Below are 14,226 nucleotides of genomic sequence, written 5' to 3'. Positions count from 1 at the left end.
AAACAAAGGGAGGGGAGGAGCAAATAAAGAGATGCAAACAGTGCCATTTTCTTTCTGTAGACTACATTTGGGACCAAAAAGGCCACTGAGTCCAACCTGGGGATCTCTTCCAGCTCGAAGGTTCTCTAGTTCTACAACCTGTTCCTACTCTTGATTTATGGTGTATCCATTCCAGAAGAAGGGTGCACGTCTTTGTGTGGATGGTGCTGTGCAAAGAAGCACTCCAGCTTTGCCCAGAATTTTCCCCAGCTGCAGTTACCTTGTTCTCGTCACATTTGGTGCCGTCAACAGCCGCGTCCAGCTTGGAGTGACAGGTGTTCCCCACGGAGCACCAGAGGGTGTTGCAGACGCTCTGTGGGGAGAAGCAGGGAGATGGATGAATGGGACGTTTTCAGACGCCAACCTTGGCCAGACCCACTCACGTGTCCAGTGTGAGCAAAAGAGGGTTGGCGTTGTCTATTGTCTCCAAATTTGAAACTTTTGGATTTGCTAAGAAGCAAGGAGAAGCTATTTATGAGATTTATATCCTACCTCTCTACCAAGATGGGATTCAAGGCGGCAATGGCCTCTTTTCCACACCAATATCACTCTCAAGGCAGTTGGGGTGGGAGAATGGTTCAGACAGAGAAGAGCTCCCCAGCTGCTGCTGGGGGCAAAACCTCCAGGGAGCCAAGAAGGAGACCCCCACCGGGACCCTCCTTACGTCCATATCGTCGCAGTAGGTGGAGTAAGGTCCGTACTGGAGCCGGCATTGGTGGCTGACATCGTAAAGGACTCCGGGAGGAACAGAGGGGAAGTCGATCACATCTTTCGTCGGTGGGTCATCCAGGCAAAGCCCCCAGCCCCGGCTGCAAAGAGACCCACACCCAAAATGATGTTAGGCATGGCAAGACTATTCAGAAATAGTAGCAAAATTCAAAAATATGGTCAAAAGCATGTTACTGGACTGTCAAGAAACCCTGACAAGACAAATCCTGGACTTTGCATGGTAGTTTTGTGCAGGAGGTAGCATTTTCTGCACAGAAAATAACATTTCTGTGCAAGACAACCACATGTGAATTTTGCTCAGAGTATGTTCTGAAGTGTGAATAGCCTTCAGAGGTTGACCAGTTTTTTAAGACTTTCTTTCAAGGAGAAAACTGCTAAAATTACACATTGCTCTTTTTGAGGAGACCATCCTTGGTTCCCACTGTGGACAGGAGTGGGCAACTGAAAGAGGTCCGGGCCCCAGGTTTCTGCCCTCTGGGGACCATGCAGAAATGTCACAGACAACAACAACAGAAGTAGCCAAGAGGAAATCCACTTTTGGAAAACAGGAATTCTTTGATGTTAAGGAGTGTAGGGAGAGGCGGCAGTTCATTTTAACAGTGAATGGTTTCTTCCAAAGTTTCCAGGACAGGCAACTGACTCTCTTTGTTTGGCCAGAAAAAGGGTGTCCCAAGGAAACAGTCTTAGGAGCTATATGAATCCCTGGGGCCAGCCTTTGGCCCTCTGCGCTCTGATAGATGATGGTGCTGGCAAGGAGAGAAGAAAAGAGCAAACACTATGGACCCCCCCCTCCCCCTTCTAAAATGGAGTTTGGGGGCCTTTTTCCTTTAGGATGATGACAGAGCGAGGGAGATGTCTGGTCCATACGTCTCCAGTGCACAAACTGTGACTAAGATCAGCCTTGGCGGTGTTTATTCCGGGTGTTTGTCAGCATCCCTCTTGAATGAAAGAGCACAGCTGTCCTTGTCTGTCCCTCTTCCTCCGGAAAGTCCAGCTGTTGAGAGGAAGCTGCTCCCGTTCATCATGTTGCCCAAAGCGGGTGATGACACAGTGGACTTCCAAAGAAGAGCAAGGCCGCGAGTAGGAGGAGGAAGCCACACCGCCCACTATTAGCAGCCCAGTATTGTCTCCCCTGGCAGCTCTTTGGGGCTCAGCAGAAGGCTCTCCTGAGATGTGCATGTGTGCTGCACAGCAGTGTGCAATGTTCACCAATTCACATCAGCGTGCAATGTTCACCAATGCACACCAGTGTGCAATAGCACTACATGCAGAACTCTACCTCTGCACTCAAAACATGAACACTTTTGTGCAACAGTGCAAAAATCCGATCCGCTGGCATAATGCAGCATGCAGCCTCGTATGTTTCCTTAAGGATGCCAGTCAGAAATGGGGGTCATGGACTGGGGCAGATTTGGGGGACCTGTGCAGCAAAGAGACAGGAAGCTACATTGTGGCAGAACCGCTCCTGTACACACAGCATGTGTGTACAGAGGGTTTGCTGTAGAGCACCTGGCCCACTATGAGCCAACGTGTAGTGGGTTGAATATTGAGCTATGACTCTGGAGACCAGGGTTCAAATCCCCACTCAGCCATGGAAACTAACCTTGGGCAAGCCACAGTATCTCAGCCTCATGGGAAAGCAATGGCACACTTCCTCTGGAAAAATCTTGCACAAAAAGACCAACAACCCCAACTGTGATAGGTTCGTCATAAGTCCAAAACATCAACAACAACATGGCCCATGCCGTTTAAATCTCCCCGGCAGTGAGTTCTGTGCCAAGATCCAAATTCCCTACTCCCTTGCAATGCCCCCTCTAAGCCGGCAGCTGCAATCCAGCTGCTCTCTGCAAACACTCTTTTGTGCATTTCTGGTCTCCCAAAGAGAGCCAGCAAGGAGGGGGGTGGGCAGACAAGCCAGTGTGTCTGTGTCTCTGTGTGTGTTGTGGGGGGAGAGTTACACAGATGCAAACCTCCTGGTGGCGGCAGAAACAACACTGGTATTTTCCTCAAGTGCCAAGCAGGAGGCCAGAGGAGTCAGCCGCAAGTCAGCCACGAGGGGCTAAAAATAAACAGAGGCCGGAAGGAATTTGGCTTGGCCTCCCCAGCCAAGCCATTGCTTTCTCCTGGCAAGCCCCCCACTGGGCCAAGCGCTGGCGGGGAGGGGGGCTGTTTGTCGAACTGGACCCCTTTCCTGAGACCATGTGGCCCCCACCAACCTCTCCCAGACCCCCCACCACCAACCCCTGACCTTTTCTGTAGAAAACAATCTAGTTCGGGGTGCAAAAATGCTCGAGAATGCTTTTACATAGTCTAATAGGCTGCAAAACTGTAAAATCTCCGCCTCCCCATGTCCAAAGGCAACCAGGAGGAATGACAGAAACAGGACTTATCATTACACTGGAGTGAGCTGGAACATCATAATGCAAAGCAGAGTTTGAGAGCTGGAGGTGGCATTTCAAAAATGAAATTGTATGTCACAACCTCTACTTCCAGACAAAGCATAGTGGTTTGAGAGTTGCACTGTGACTTTAGAAACCAGGGTTCGATTCCCTGCTCAACCATGACCTTGGGCTAGGCACACTCTCTCAGCCTCAGGCAAAGGTAATGGCAAACCTCCTCTGAACAAATCTTGCCAAGAAAACCCAGGATAGGTTCACCTCAGGGTTGCCATATGTTGGAACCAACTTGAAGGCATAGAATACACACACAACACCAGACACCTCCTATAGCTTTAACTATTTTTTAACTGAAAAATCACCCCAAAGGGGTCAGAGCTGCTGTAAAAGGCAAGGGTCCCCTCCACTGGCCCCAACCAAAGAGCCACCAACCCACCCACCACCCCCCAAAGGTGAGGCGTTGCCCCCGCGCCCCATAGGGAGAGTGAGCCTGGGGTACTTACTCCAGGAAGCGGGTGATGTACTCCCTGCTGCAGTGGGACCAGGTGAGTGGCGAAGTGTCGTACAGGAGCTGTGGAGACATGATGAAAGGTCTTTTCCCAACTGGCTCACAGTCATTGCCGCTTCCGTCATGCTGAATCCCAAAACTGTAAGAGCACAGCCCCCCCAAAGGGGGAGGTGAGCCACGCATCTGGAGATGTCCCCCAAAGGGCTTCACATACCTGGATATGCCCCCAAAGGGTACCTGGATGTGCCCCAAAAGGGCTTCATATACAGGTACCCCAAGGACCTGGGACAGGGCCTCCACTCTCACAATTCTCCTGGGGCTTCTTGTTCTGGACCCCAAAGGATGGATGGCCAAAGGGCCCCATGGCCAAGACCCAGGTGCTGGGAGCTGCATGCAGCATTGTTACACTGGCAAAGAGCAGTCTCTGGAGCACTAATCTGGATTGAGACTATAGGGCAAAACCCAGCGTTTCCTCGCAACATGACTGCTATATTTTTAGAAGCTTCTTCCCATGCCAGAAGTTTTTTGAAATTTCAAAGACAGGGTCATAATTATTAGCAGTGACCCCTTTGAAAGAATGACAAATGTACAGAATCTGGGGGCAGGTTTTTCAGGTGGTTTTATTGCTTCTGTGGCCCTTCCATGTTAGCCAGGGGTAGCAATTGTGCACCCCACCAACACATTGTGGGACTGCAAGCACAGCAGCCCCAGCTTGGAGAGCTGAGCGTGAGGAATGCTGGGAGCTGCAGTTGAGCAACAACACCTCATTGCATGGGATGCTCTCCTCTATCAACCCCCAGCCCTGCAAAACACATCCTTGAAGGGAAAAGATGTGTGAAAGGCTTGCACATATCCTTGGGTCTTCCCCAGGATAATAGAATCAAGACAGAGGCGCCCAGCTCCCCTCTTACCTGTGTCCCAGCTCATGGGCCACAGTGAAGGCCAAAGGGAGGCCTGTGTCCTCGTTGATGTTGCAACTCCGGTGTGGCTGGCACATGCCTGAGACGTGAGACAGGCCCAGTGTCTCGCAGGGGTGGTTCATGGCTGTGCAGAGGTCCTTCCTTTTTCAGACAGGGAGAAAAGACACACAGAAGAAGGAGACAGTTACCAATGCCGGGCATGTTCCAAGCCAGCTTTTAAAACATGGGAAAACGGCAACCAAAGAGTTCTGAAAAGGACTAGGACATTGCTGCAACAGTCAACTGGACCAAGAAGGTCTCTTAACCCTGAAAATCAGCCTTGGGAGGCATAGCTGACAAGAGCCCTGACAGATCCATCCCAGAGAGTTCTTGGAATGAACTGTGAACACTCAACTCCTTCAACCCTTGTTCAGTTTGGGATTGGTTTCCCCCCCTATAAACAAATCTTGCTTCGAATTAATTCTGGGGCATTTTCTGATCCCATGGGAATCGCAATATATTGAGTATTGGCTGAGATTAGCCAAAGGGTTAACGTTGCACTTCTTGTATTTCCTAAACCTACTGAGAAGTTCAGTGAGCTCTCTGCTCCCACAGATGGGACATGGCTACCAAAAGCCCAGTTTGACCAATGCTTGGCTCCTGCTTCTCAGCTTCATGGTTTACCCCCAAATGGGACTTTTGGGGTTCCAAAACATTACATTGGCTGGGACAAAAATGTTCCCCAAATACCCACCTCAAGTCAACACTTGATTTCTGGTTTTAATACTGTGTGTGGATTCTGCAACATAACATGACTGTGGGCAGCAAAGGGTTCAAAGAGAGCAGGGTTCAAATCTGGCACATGTTTTCCAAATCAAATGCCATTCCAAGACGAGGGCAGAGGAGTCTCTCATTGGTCAAAAGGCTTAGGAGACCCATTATTGGTGGCAGACGTGCCAAGGGAGAGCAGCCATACCTTGTGAGGAGGATGGCCACATCGTGGTGCAGCGGGTGAGTGTCTCCTTTGATGTTCATGGCCTTCTGCCACTTGCAAAAACTTCTCAAGGTGTTGTCTGCGTGATGGGTAATTTTAAGATCCTCCTACAGAGATGGAGATATTAGCAAGTGGTTGGGTGTGCCATTCCAGGATGCTGAGAACATGAACCGACAGTTTGATGTGATGGCAAAACAACAACAGCAACCCCAAATGCATAGCCGGGCAGCCTAATTCCTCACCCCAAGTAAATCACCACTCACAGAAGCAACATTTCCAGCAATGGCCCTTGCCTTTCGGAAACAGTGTAAAACCAAAGGGGGAAACCAAACCAACCACTACAGGAAGAAAATATAACTGTGGTCTGTGGGATTCTCTCCAGAGAATGAGTGGCTGGAGGCAACGCAGCAAACGCCACAGACTTGCTGTACAAAGACCTTGCTATATTTGTGTGTCCCATCCAGAGCTGCTCTGGCACCAATTCCAGATATGTAGGGCACTTCTCCCTCCCTGCCCCTGCCCCTCTTTTTACCTCCTCCTCTTCCAGAAAGATAAGACGCACAATAGAGATGTGGATCGGGTTCCCGATACTGGCGTCGTGGAACAAACCAGCCACCTGGATTGTGGAATAAAGAAAGCCAGCAGAAGAGACGCATGAAGGGAGAAATGGAAGTCTACTCTCCAGGACACAAAAGGCTTGGGGGTGTTACTTCTGCCAGACTACAACTCCAAGAATCCCCCAGCCTTCTGGGACTGATATTCCAAAAAGGTATTTCCTCCTCCACCCCATGGACTGGAATACCCAGCCTCCCCAAGCATTTGTTTGATATTGAAAAAGGACACATATCATTGGTGAGCTTTATGGATGGTAAACAGATGCAGCAAGTGGTCTTCAGCAGACAAAAGAGCCACAGCCCATTGTTTGATGGGTTCAGCATCCCCTCATAGCAAGTGGTAGAATTGGACCTCAAAACCATAGATTTTGCCCAAACTATCCTGGGGCCAACTCTCCAGATCTGGATATCGGGTATCTTGGGCAAGGCCACTAGGAAATAGCTCCCCAGGTCATATAGGTCAACGCAAATGAAGGAAACTGAACTGCCCAGGCGGGACCCTCTCCCATCCTAATAGATAAGAGAACCATAGGAGCAAATTGCTATCAAGAAGGTCTGACTGCCTCTGTATCCCTGGGCTGCTAGTCTAAAGCATACACTATGGATCAGGCTCTCATGCCAGGAGATGACTGCTGGCCATGATGGAGATAAGGATTCTAGAAACCATCTGCCTGGTGCCAGGCAGCCGCATAGACATCCTGTGCTCTTTGGGACAACCTGGGACCAGCCCCCATCCGCACAAACACACACTCAGACGCCCATGTTCATGACAGCCATGACAGCTCACCATGTTCATGACGGTCAGGACGTATTTCTCCACGTGGTCGCTGCCGTGGTACTCCACCATCTTGGTGTCAGCCACCACCAGCGTCTCCACCCACTTCTCCTTGCTCACCGAGCGCTGCTTGATCCGGCGTTTCCTCCGCTGCTTCTCCTCCCACTTTTCTCTCCGCTTCTCAGTGTCCTCAAGACTTTCTTGGGGTTTGAGAACAAGGACAATCTTTTCATGATCATCTTTTGGCTTGGCTTTTAATCTACATTATGACTTGTTTAATTTGCAAACTGTCTGGAGTCCTGATTGTGGGGGGAAAGTGGGACATAAATAAAGCGAGGAAGGAGAAGGAGATAAAGAGGAAGGAGGAAGAGGAGAAGGAGAAATCTTCTAAAGCCTGAAAGCTGGGACCTGGCTAGGAGACAGGGCTGGTGAGGGCCACTTGTGAAGCGTCTGTGTGCCTTTCAGAGGCACCTGAGTCCACTTACACATGACTTCTTTACCTCAAGGCTGAGATCCATTACTTCTACTCCTCAGCACCTGAGCAGGACACCATCACCACCAGCTACCTATCCTGGAGTCTCCTCACCAGCTGCTATTCAACAATATGGAACTCCACAGTGTGGGACTACAATGTGGGACTACCATTTTCTGCTTGGTCTCAGCCATGGTTGCCAAACCAGGGTCACAAGATGCCGTTGACTACTTCTCCCAGAATCTCTGACCATTGACCATGCTGGCTGTATGTTCTCTTGTATGTTTGCTCATGGTTCACCTTCATTGTTTGTGCACCTGATGGACAGGATCTTGCATGAAGGTGTGTGAGTCCTCTATCAGTCAAAGATAAGTGCTTGGATGAAGGATTGAGGGAAAGGCCCTTTGCATCTGAACAACTATCTCAGACTCCATCTGATTCCACCTCAACATTAGGAAGAACTTCCTGAGAGTAAGGGCTGTTCCACAGTGGAACACACTCCTTGTAGTGGAGTGGAGTGGAGTCTCCTTCCTTGGAGGTCTTTAAACAGAGGCTGGATGGCCATCTGTCGGGGATGCTTTGATTTGGATTTCCTGCATGGCAGAATGGGGTTGGACTAGATGGCCCTTGCGGTCTCTTCCAACTCTACGATTCTATGATTCTATGACTCCAGCTGGGGTTTAGGAGGAGCTGGTCTACCAGAAGTTCAAATGCATTGGGTTTATGTTTACAGATTTGGAAGAATGAAGGCAAAAATATCTGGAGAATGATGGAACTGGATAATCTGGAGAGCAGACAGACAGATCTGACATGAATTGGGTGAAAGGATGCAATTAAAGTGCACTTTTTACAAAATCCAAATAACAGTGTGTGTGGGGGGGGGTGGCAAAGGGGGCAGGGGCTGAGGGTGGGACGGGGGCCTTTAATCCTGTTGACAGCAAAAAGAGAGCTGGAGGGAAATGTTTTGTGTCTCTTGATGAAATTTACGTGGGGCAGGTCGCTGCAGGAGCAAACAAGCCCCACACAGTTTTCTTTGGGAAGAAACAAGCTCTTTGACTTGTGCAACTGCCTCTCTTTCTCCTTTGGATTTTTTCTGCATCCATAATGGATCCTCTTTCTGCTTCTACTGGAATTTAATCTTGTTCTCCCTCCGTTTCTGCTGTGGGCCCAACACAGATTTCTCCCTGCAGCTGCTTTCTTTACATTTTAAAACACACACAGACACACACATTGCTTTTACAAAACTACCAGGTTTGCCTGTGTGAAGACTTTGTAGCCTCAAGCAGTAAAGTCAGCCGCTTCTTGCCATAGACGGAGATTTTCAGTGGGGCAAAGACAGATATTCCCCAGCCACCATTCTTTGGTCAGATGAGCAGACTGCCTCATCTTCTCAGATTTGTATTTTGTCTGTGAATTTTGCAGACACCAACTTCACACAGGTATTTTTGGAGACCTCACGGGCTTGAATCCTGTGGGTTACTTCCATCTACAGCAGACCCATATTGAATAGGGGCCCAACATGTTGATAAATCCCATTTATTCAATGGGACTAAGATCAGGATTTATGTCTGTGGTCAGCTTGTATTAATGCCTATTTCTAGCCCATGATTATATCCTAGGAATCTTTCAAAAGCTTGCGACATGTATCATGTACATTTTGGTTGTTTCTGCTTTCTCATTTTTGTCTCTATAGTAAACATCCAGGTTTGAATTCTGCCACATAATCCTAACTAGAGTAAACATGCAAGATCCATTTTTGAATAGTGAGCGTACACTAAAGAAATCACAGTGATTCAATGCAATAGGATTCAGGCACTGATTTTTCTACACACGTGCAAACTCATATTTTTAAAAGCCCAAACCCCGTCCTCTTCACTCCGTCCTCTGAGGACAGGATGAGAAGTTGTCGCTGTTGCTGGCCAAGGGTCTCCTTTGGGTCTTCCTAGTGGGCTTGCTTTTCCTCAGCCTCCCCAACCAAGGCTTGCAAACCAGGAGAACAATTACCTCGCACCCCACACATCCTGGACAGGGCAGGCGCTTTCTGGCTCACTACCGAAATAAACTCTTCTGCCTCGTACTCCGGGACGTGGCGTCGGTATATCTTGTGAGGATGGGCTGTGTTTTCCCTTGGTTTGCTTGTCTCCAGCGGCTCGATAAAGAAGTCTTCATTAGCCAGCCGGAAGACACCTTTCTGGAGGGAGGGAGGAAGGAGCCATTATGGGGAGGAAGACATCAAACCCAGCTTAGTAAGATGCGGTGATGGGGAAATGGTCCAGGGACCCCATGGGGCCCTCAGTGACTCCCAGAGTCCAGGAGGACCAGATGGCCTAACCAGCAAAGGAGGACAAGGCACCCCAAAACATAGGATATGCAAGAAAAATGTAGGGCATTACCAAATAAAAGCTAAACATGCTAATATAAACATAAATTGATTTCAGTGGAGCTTTGAAAGCTTGCATCAAGTATATTGTGCATTTCGCTTGGCCAATATAGGTATCACAGCTGGGTAGATTTTGGTTTGATATAGTCGATTTACATCTACTATATTTTATTATGTACTCAACTGTATTTTTCTGATGAACTTATCTTCATGCCTTGCCAGGGTACCCAGCATGGCCAGAGGAGCATGACCCCCTCCACACACACACACACAACTCTGGGAATGGACTTTGTACATTCTGCAAAACAGTTCCATGTCCTGCAATTTTTTTTGTCTTGTTTTGCAGAAGATTTCACACAAAACACAAGGAGTATCTAAAAATCAGATGTTGTTTCTTTTCTTCAGATGAGAATCTGGAGTAAACGCAAGAGCTCTCATTACGCTTCCTGTGCCCAGAACCACTGGCACCACCACTGCTCCAGATGTGGCACAAAACCAGAACCACCAAGGAGTGTGGAGAGAAAGCCAGCCCATCGGCATTTGATTGCTTGACCAGGGGAGCCACTGGGCAGCTGGCAGGGTGAGGCGAGGAAAGGCTAGCTGACCGGGGCTGGCTGGACATCAGCCACGCTTCCACGCCAGTCCCTGGGACAGAAGGAGGAAGGTAGGAAGCAAGCAACACAGCCCCTCTCAGGCCTCTCTTGCAGCCGTCCCATGCTAAAAGACGTCTTATTTCTCTTTGGGCCGCAAGTGAGCCTCATCAGAATTGTCAAGTTATGGCCAATTCTTTTGACTGAGAAATGCCCCCAAATGACACAAACTGCCACAAAAGGAAAAGGTAGCAGCTTGGGTCCCCTTTTCTCTAGACCAGTGATTCCCAAGCTCTGGTCCTCCAGCTCTTTTGGACTTCAGCTCCCAGAAGCCACAGTCATCCTGGCCAATGTTCTGGGAGCCAAGGTCCAAAAGACCTGGAAGGCTAGAGTTTGGGAATCACTGCTCTAGACTGTTGTTGTTGTGTGCCTTCAGGTCATTTCTATCTTATGGGGACCCTAAGGTGAGCCTATTATCATGGTGTTCTTTTGACAATGTTTGTTCAGAGGAGGCTTGCCATTGCCTTCCCCTGAGGATGAGAGAGGGTGACTTGTCTAACGTCAGCCAGTGGGTCTGCATGGCCGAGTAAGGAATCGAACCCTGGTCTCCAGAGTCCCAGTACCCCACACCGGTTCAAGAGAAACCCTGAAAATATGCCCAATTGGCCATTCCTTGGGAGGCAGTGAAGGGGCATCACTTCCAGTCATGCTGGGAGGAGAGAATGGTTCCCTCCAAGGGCTTTGTTGGTGCTGGGGTTAGCCCTAGGCTAAGCTGTGGGTCCTGCCCATGTTTGCAATAGGGCAGCCCCATGTCTGAGGCCCCTGAGCCTGAACCCCAAGAGCCTTACCAGGCCATCGCACGCACTGAGGGCGGCCAGACCGCTCTGGCGCTCCTGGTTCCGCACCGACCCGATCATGTGGCAGGAGTTGTGGCTGTATGACCGGATGCTGGCGTGCGCGATGCCTCCGTATCGCCTCTCGCTGAGGAAGCCGGGGGCCAGGAGGCGGCTGTTGAGGGTCAGGTTGAACCGCAGGGGCTGCCCCTCATGCTGGAGCCGGTAGAAGGCGAAGGGCCGGCTCCGGGGGGAAACGTCCCGTTTGGAGAGCAGCCGGTGGGAGAGGTTGAAGGAGAGGAAGCGTCCGCGCTCGTCCACCTTGACCGGGAAGACGACATCGTAGGAGGAATCCTCCCCTGGGATGGGTCCTGCACCTGCAAGAAAGACTTGGGGCAATGAGGTGGCGAGAGAAAGTGGCATTCCCTCACATCTTTTGCCTTGCCCCACTTTGGGGTCCCCTGCCTTTTTTGCATGGAGAGCAACCTTCGTATCCCAGCGAGAGCAACTGGGGGCTGCTCTTCTGGCCCTGAGACGTTCCAGGGGCCACACCATTTGCCCCCAAACTCCAAAGGCAAACTAAAACAACCTATTAGCTCCTGCCTTTTCTGGAGGCCCCGGATGCACTTTCTGTGGCAAAGGGGAGGAATCTCAGGGCAAGAGTGTAGCCTTGCAAAGTATACCTGGCTCTCTGGAGGAAAGTCTGAGGCTTGCCTCCTGTGGCTTGCTTATGGCTGACCTAATGCCCCACTTTGGGGTCCTCTGCCCATTTTGACATGGAAAAGCAACCTCCGTATCCCAGCGAGAGCAACTGGGGCTGCTCTTCTGGCCCTGGGGCCCTCCAGGGGCCACACCATCTGCCCCCAAACTCCAAAGGCAAAACAAAGCAACCTCTTCTCTTGTCTCTTATCTAAAGTCCCCGGATCTCAGGGCCTGGAGGCGCTTTGTGTGGCAAAGAAGGGACCCCGATGCAGCCTGGAAGAGGGTCTCCTTTCCTCCTGCATCTGCAGAAGGAGGCTCTTCCACTCAGCCTCCAAAGCCTGCCTCCTCCAGACTCACGGGGCAGGAATGCCTTTGGGGGCCCCTGGGTCTTTCCCCATTGGCAGGGCAGCTGCTCCTCCGTAAGGGCCCTTGCTAGCAGCCCTAGGCTCCCAGCTGCGCTTGCAGCCAAAGCTCAGGGACCCAGAGCCCACCGAAGCCTCTCCTGGCCGGTGCATCTGCACTGCGGACATAAAGCGGGTTGGCGCTGCTTTAGCTGCCCTGCCGCAGGCTCCTGGGAGACACTGGAGCAGGCCCTGTCCTCCCTTCCGTCCGGGAGGAAGGGATTGCCAGCGGCCCTCCTGCTGCTGCTGCTGCTGGCCCTGGAGGGGCTTCCCTTTGGCCTCCCTCCCTCCCTCCTTGCCTGCTTCCCAGGGACCCACCTGCGGAGCTGGGGCTGGGGCTGGGGCTGGGGCTGGCCGGGGCCAGGAGCGCGCCGCTGAGCAGCAGGAGAAGCCTGGCGGCGGCGGCGGCGGCGGCGACGACAGCGAGGGCCATCGGCTGGGCTCTCTCTCTCTGGCTGCCTTCGAAGCCTCTCCGGCAGCTCCCCTCCCGAGCCCCGCCTGCTGCCAGCCGGACCCACCGAGAGAGAGAGAGAGAGAGAGAGAGAGAGAGAGGCCTCCCTCCCTCCCTCCCTCCCTCTCTCCGCCCAGAGACAAGGGGAAGGGACCCTCCAGCAGCAAGAGCCTCTGCCGCCCCGAGAAAGACTTGCAAGGGAGCCCCCGAGCCAAGGGCCATCTGGTCCCTCCTGGAAGGAAGGAAGGAAGGAAGGAAGGCACCCAGCCCAAGACCCCCCCCCCCTTCCCAGTACTGTATTAGGAAGAAATGCTTCTTGGAGACCTTGATAGGACGCCTGTAGTGACAGGGTTGGACTTCTAGGGTTTCTAGGCTAGTTATCGATAGGGGAGGTATGGCTACGTCTAGGGCCTAGGCATCCCCTGGGGAGGGAGGAAGGGAGGGCCAGTGGGCGACCCCAGGCTCCTGCCTGCCTCCAAAGGAGAAGGGAAGCTTCCTGCAGCATGAAAGGGGACATGACGCCTGGCCGCATGAAGGTCTCGTTCCCTGCCTCTTCCCGGGCAGAGCATTCATTGCCTCTGGTGCAAAGGCGCCACCTGGCGGAAGCAGCCAGGAACGGCTCCCTCTCTACCAACTCAATGCAAGAAGAAGCAGACTCCAAAGGGTCATATAGATCCTTCAAACAGTGGGCGACCTTCGGGAGCCCTTCCGCCCGCGGAGCCCGGCCTCTTTGCGGGGAAACGGGGGGTTTTGAGGAAGGAAGGGGGTCTGTGAGCGTGAGAAGGCAGGAATGACTACGGAGACCAGCATGCCCCGCGGCAGGGAGGGAGGGCTTGGAGGAGGGGGCGTGGCTCCGGCTCCTGCGCAGGCGCCTTGGCTGGCCCTGCTGCGCCTGCGCAGTTGAGGAAGAAGGGAGGGAGGTAGGAAGGAGTAGGAGGAGCCGCGCATAAATGGCGCCCAAGCAAGACCCGAAGCCCAAATTCCAGGAGGGTGAGGGGGCCGCCTTTCGGGGGGAGGGAGGCGCCGAGGGCCCTCTTCGCATGCTCAGGAGCCCTCTCGGGGGCCAGAGGGCCTTCTGTGGGGGAAGGCTTCTCTCGCTCTCCTGCCTTGGACCCGCCTTTCCCTTGGGCCAACGAAGCCCATCTTCCCCGGGAGGGAGGCGGGGGGGGGGCCTTGGCTCCCTTCCTTCCTTCCTTCGCCCCGCCCCAAAAGGGGGCTCTGAGGGGAAGGCGATAGGGTTCCCTAGGGACAAGGCTTCTAGGCCTGGGTTTCCCTCTGGGCAAGTAGTCCCCAGGGTTCCCCTATGGACAGGTATGGCTTCCCCCTGGGAAAGTGCAGTGTCCCTATGGAGAGGTGTTCCCCAGGGTTCCCCTATAGACAAGTATGGCTTCCCCATGGGAAAGTGCAGTGTCCCTATGGAGAGGTGTTCCCCAGGGTTCCCCT

General features: G+C 52.1%; 2 protein-coding genes across 10 annotated transcripts in view; one reads left to right on the top strand and one right to left on the bottom strand.

The window, feature by feature from the left end:
- ADAMTS7 (ADAM metallopeptidase with thrombospondin type 1 motif 7) overlaps nt 1-12,837 on the bottom strand; it is a 36,093-nt gene extending 23,256 nt beyond the window's left edge. For 2 of the 5 annotated variants that reach the window (XR_006104490.1, XM_042472693.1), the window contains exons 1-10: nt 12,651-12,837; nt 11,245-11,606; nt 9,431-9,617; nt 6,967-7,154; nt 6,098-6,181; nt 5,548-5,672; nt 4,584-4,733; nt 3,668-3,811; nt 704-848; nt 260-352 (exon numbers count right to left, since the gene is read on the bottom strand). Coding sequence is in view for 4 of the 5 variants with exons in the window: in XM_042472693.1 (XP_042328627.1) it covers nt 260-352; nt 704-848; nt 3,668-3,811; nt 4,584-4,733; nt 5,548-5,672; nt 6,098-6,181; nt 6,967-7,154; nt 9,431-9,617; nt 11,245-11,606; nt 12,651-12,765 (1,593 nt within the window). In the remaining variant the exon portion in view is untranslated. Of the gene's footprint in view, nt 1-259; nt 353-703; nt 849-3,667; nt 3,812-4,583; nt 4,734-5,547; nt 5,673-6,097; nt 6,182-6,966; nt 7,155-9,430; nt 9,618-11,244; nt 11,611-12,650 lie in introns of all 5 variants that reach the window. The other 3 variants (XM_042472690.1, XM_042472692.1, XM_042472691.1) reach the window with 3 other exon arrangements.
- Nucleotides 12,838-13,666: 829 nt separating this feature from the next.
- The window catches only part of MORF4L1 (mortality factor 4 like 1), a 14,147-nt gene continuing 13,587 nt past the window's right edge, over nt 13,667-14,226 (top strand). For all 5 annotated transcript variants that reach the window (XM_042474086.1, XM_042474085.1, XM_042474083.1 and 2 more), the window contains exon 1: nt 13,667-13,773. In XM_042474086.1, the coding sequence (XP_042330020.1) occupies nt 13,734-13,773 (40 nt within the window). In that variant the 5' untranslated portion in view covers nt 13,667-13,733. The remainder of the gene's footprint in view (nt 13,774-14,226) is intronic.

The sequence above is a fragment of the Sceloporus undulatus genome, chromosome 6 (genome assembly GCF_019175285.1).
Source record: "Sceloporus undulatus isolate JIND9_A2432 ecotype Alabama chromosome 6, SceUnd_v1.1, whole genome shotgun sequence".
NCBI classification, from domain to species: Eukaryota; Metazoa; Chordata; class Lepidosauria; order Squamata; family Phrynosomatidae; genus Sceloporus; species Sceloporus undulatus.
This window is presented reverse-complemented; position numbering and strand designations above follow the sequence as displayed.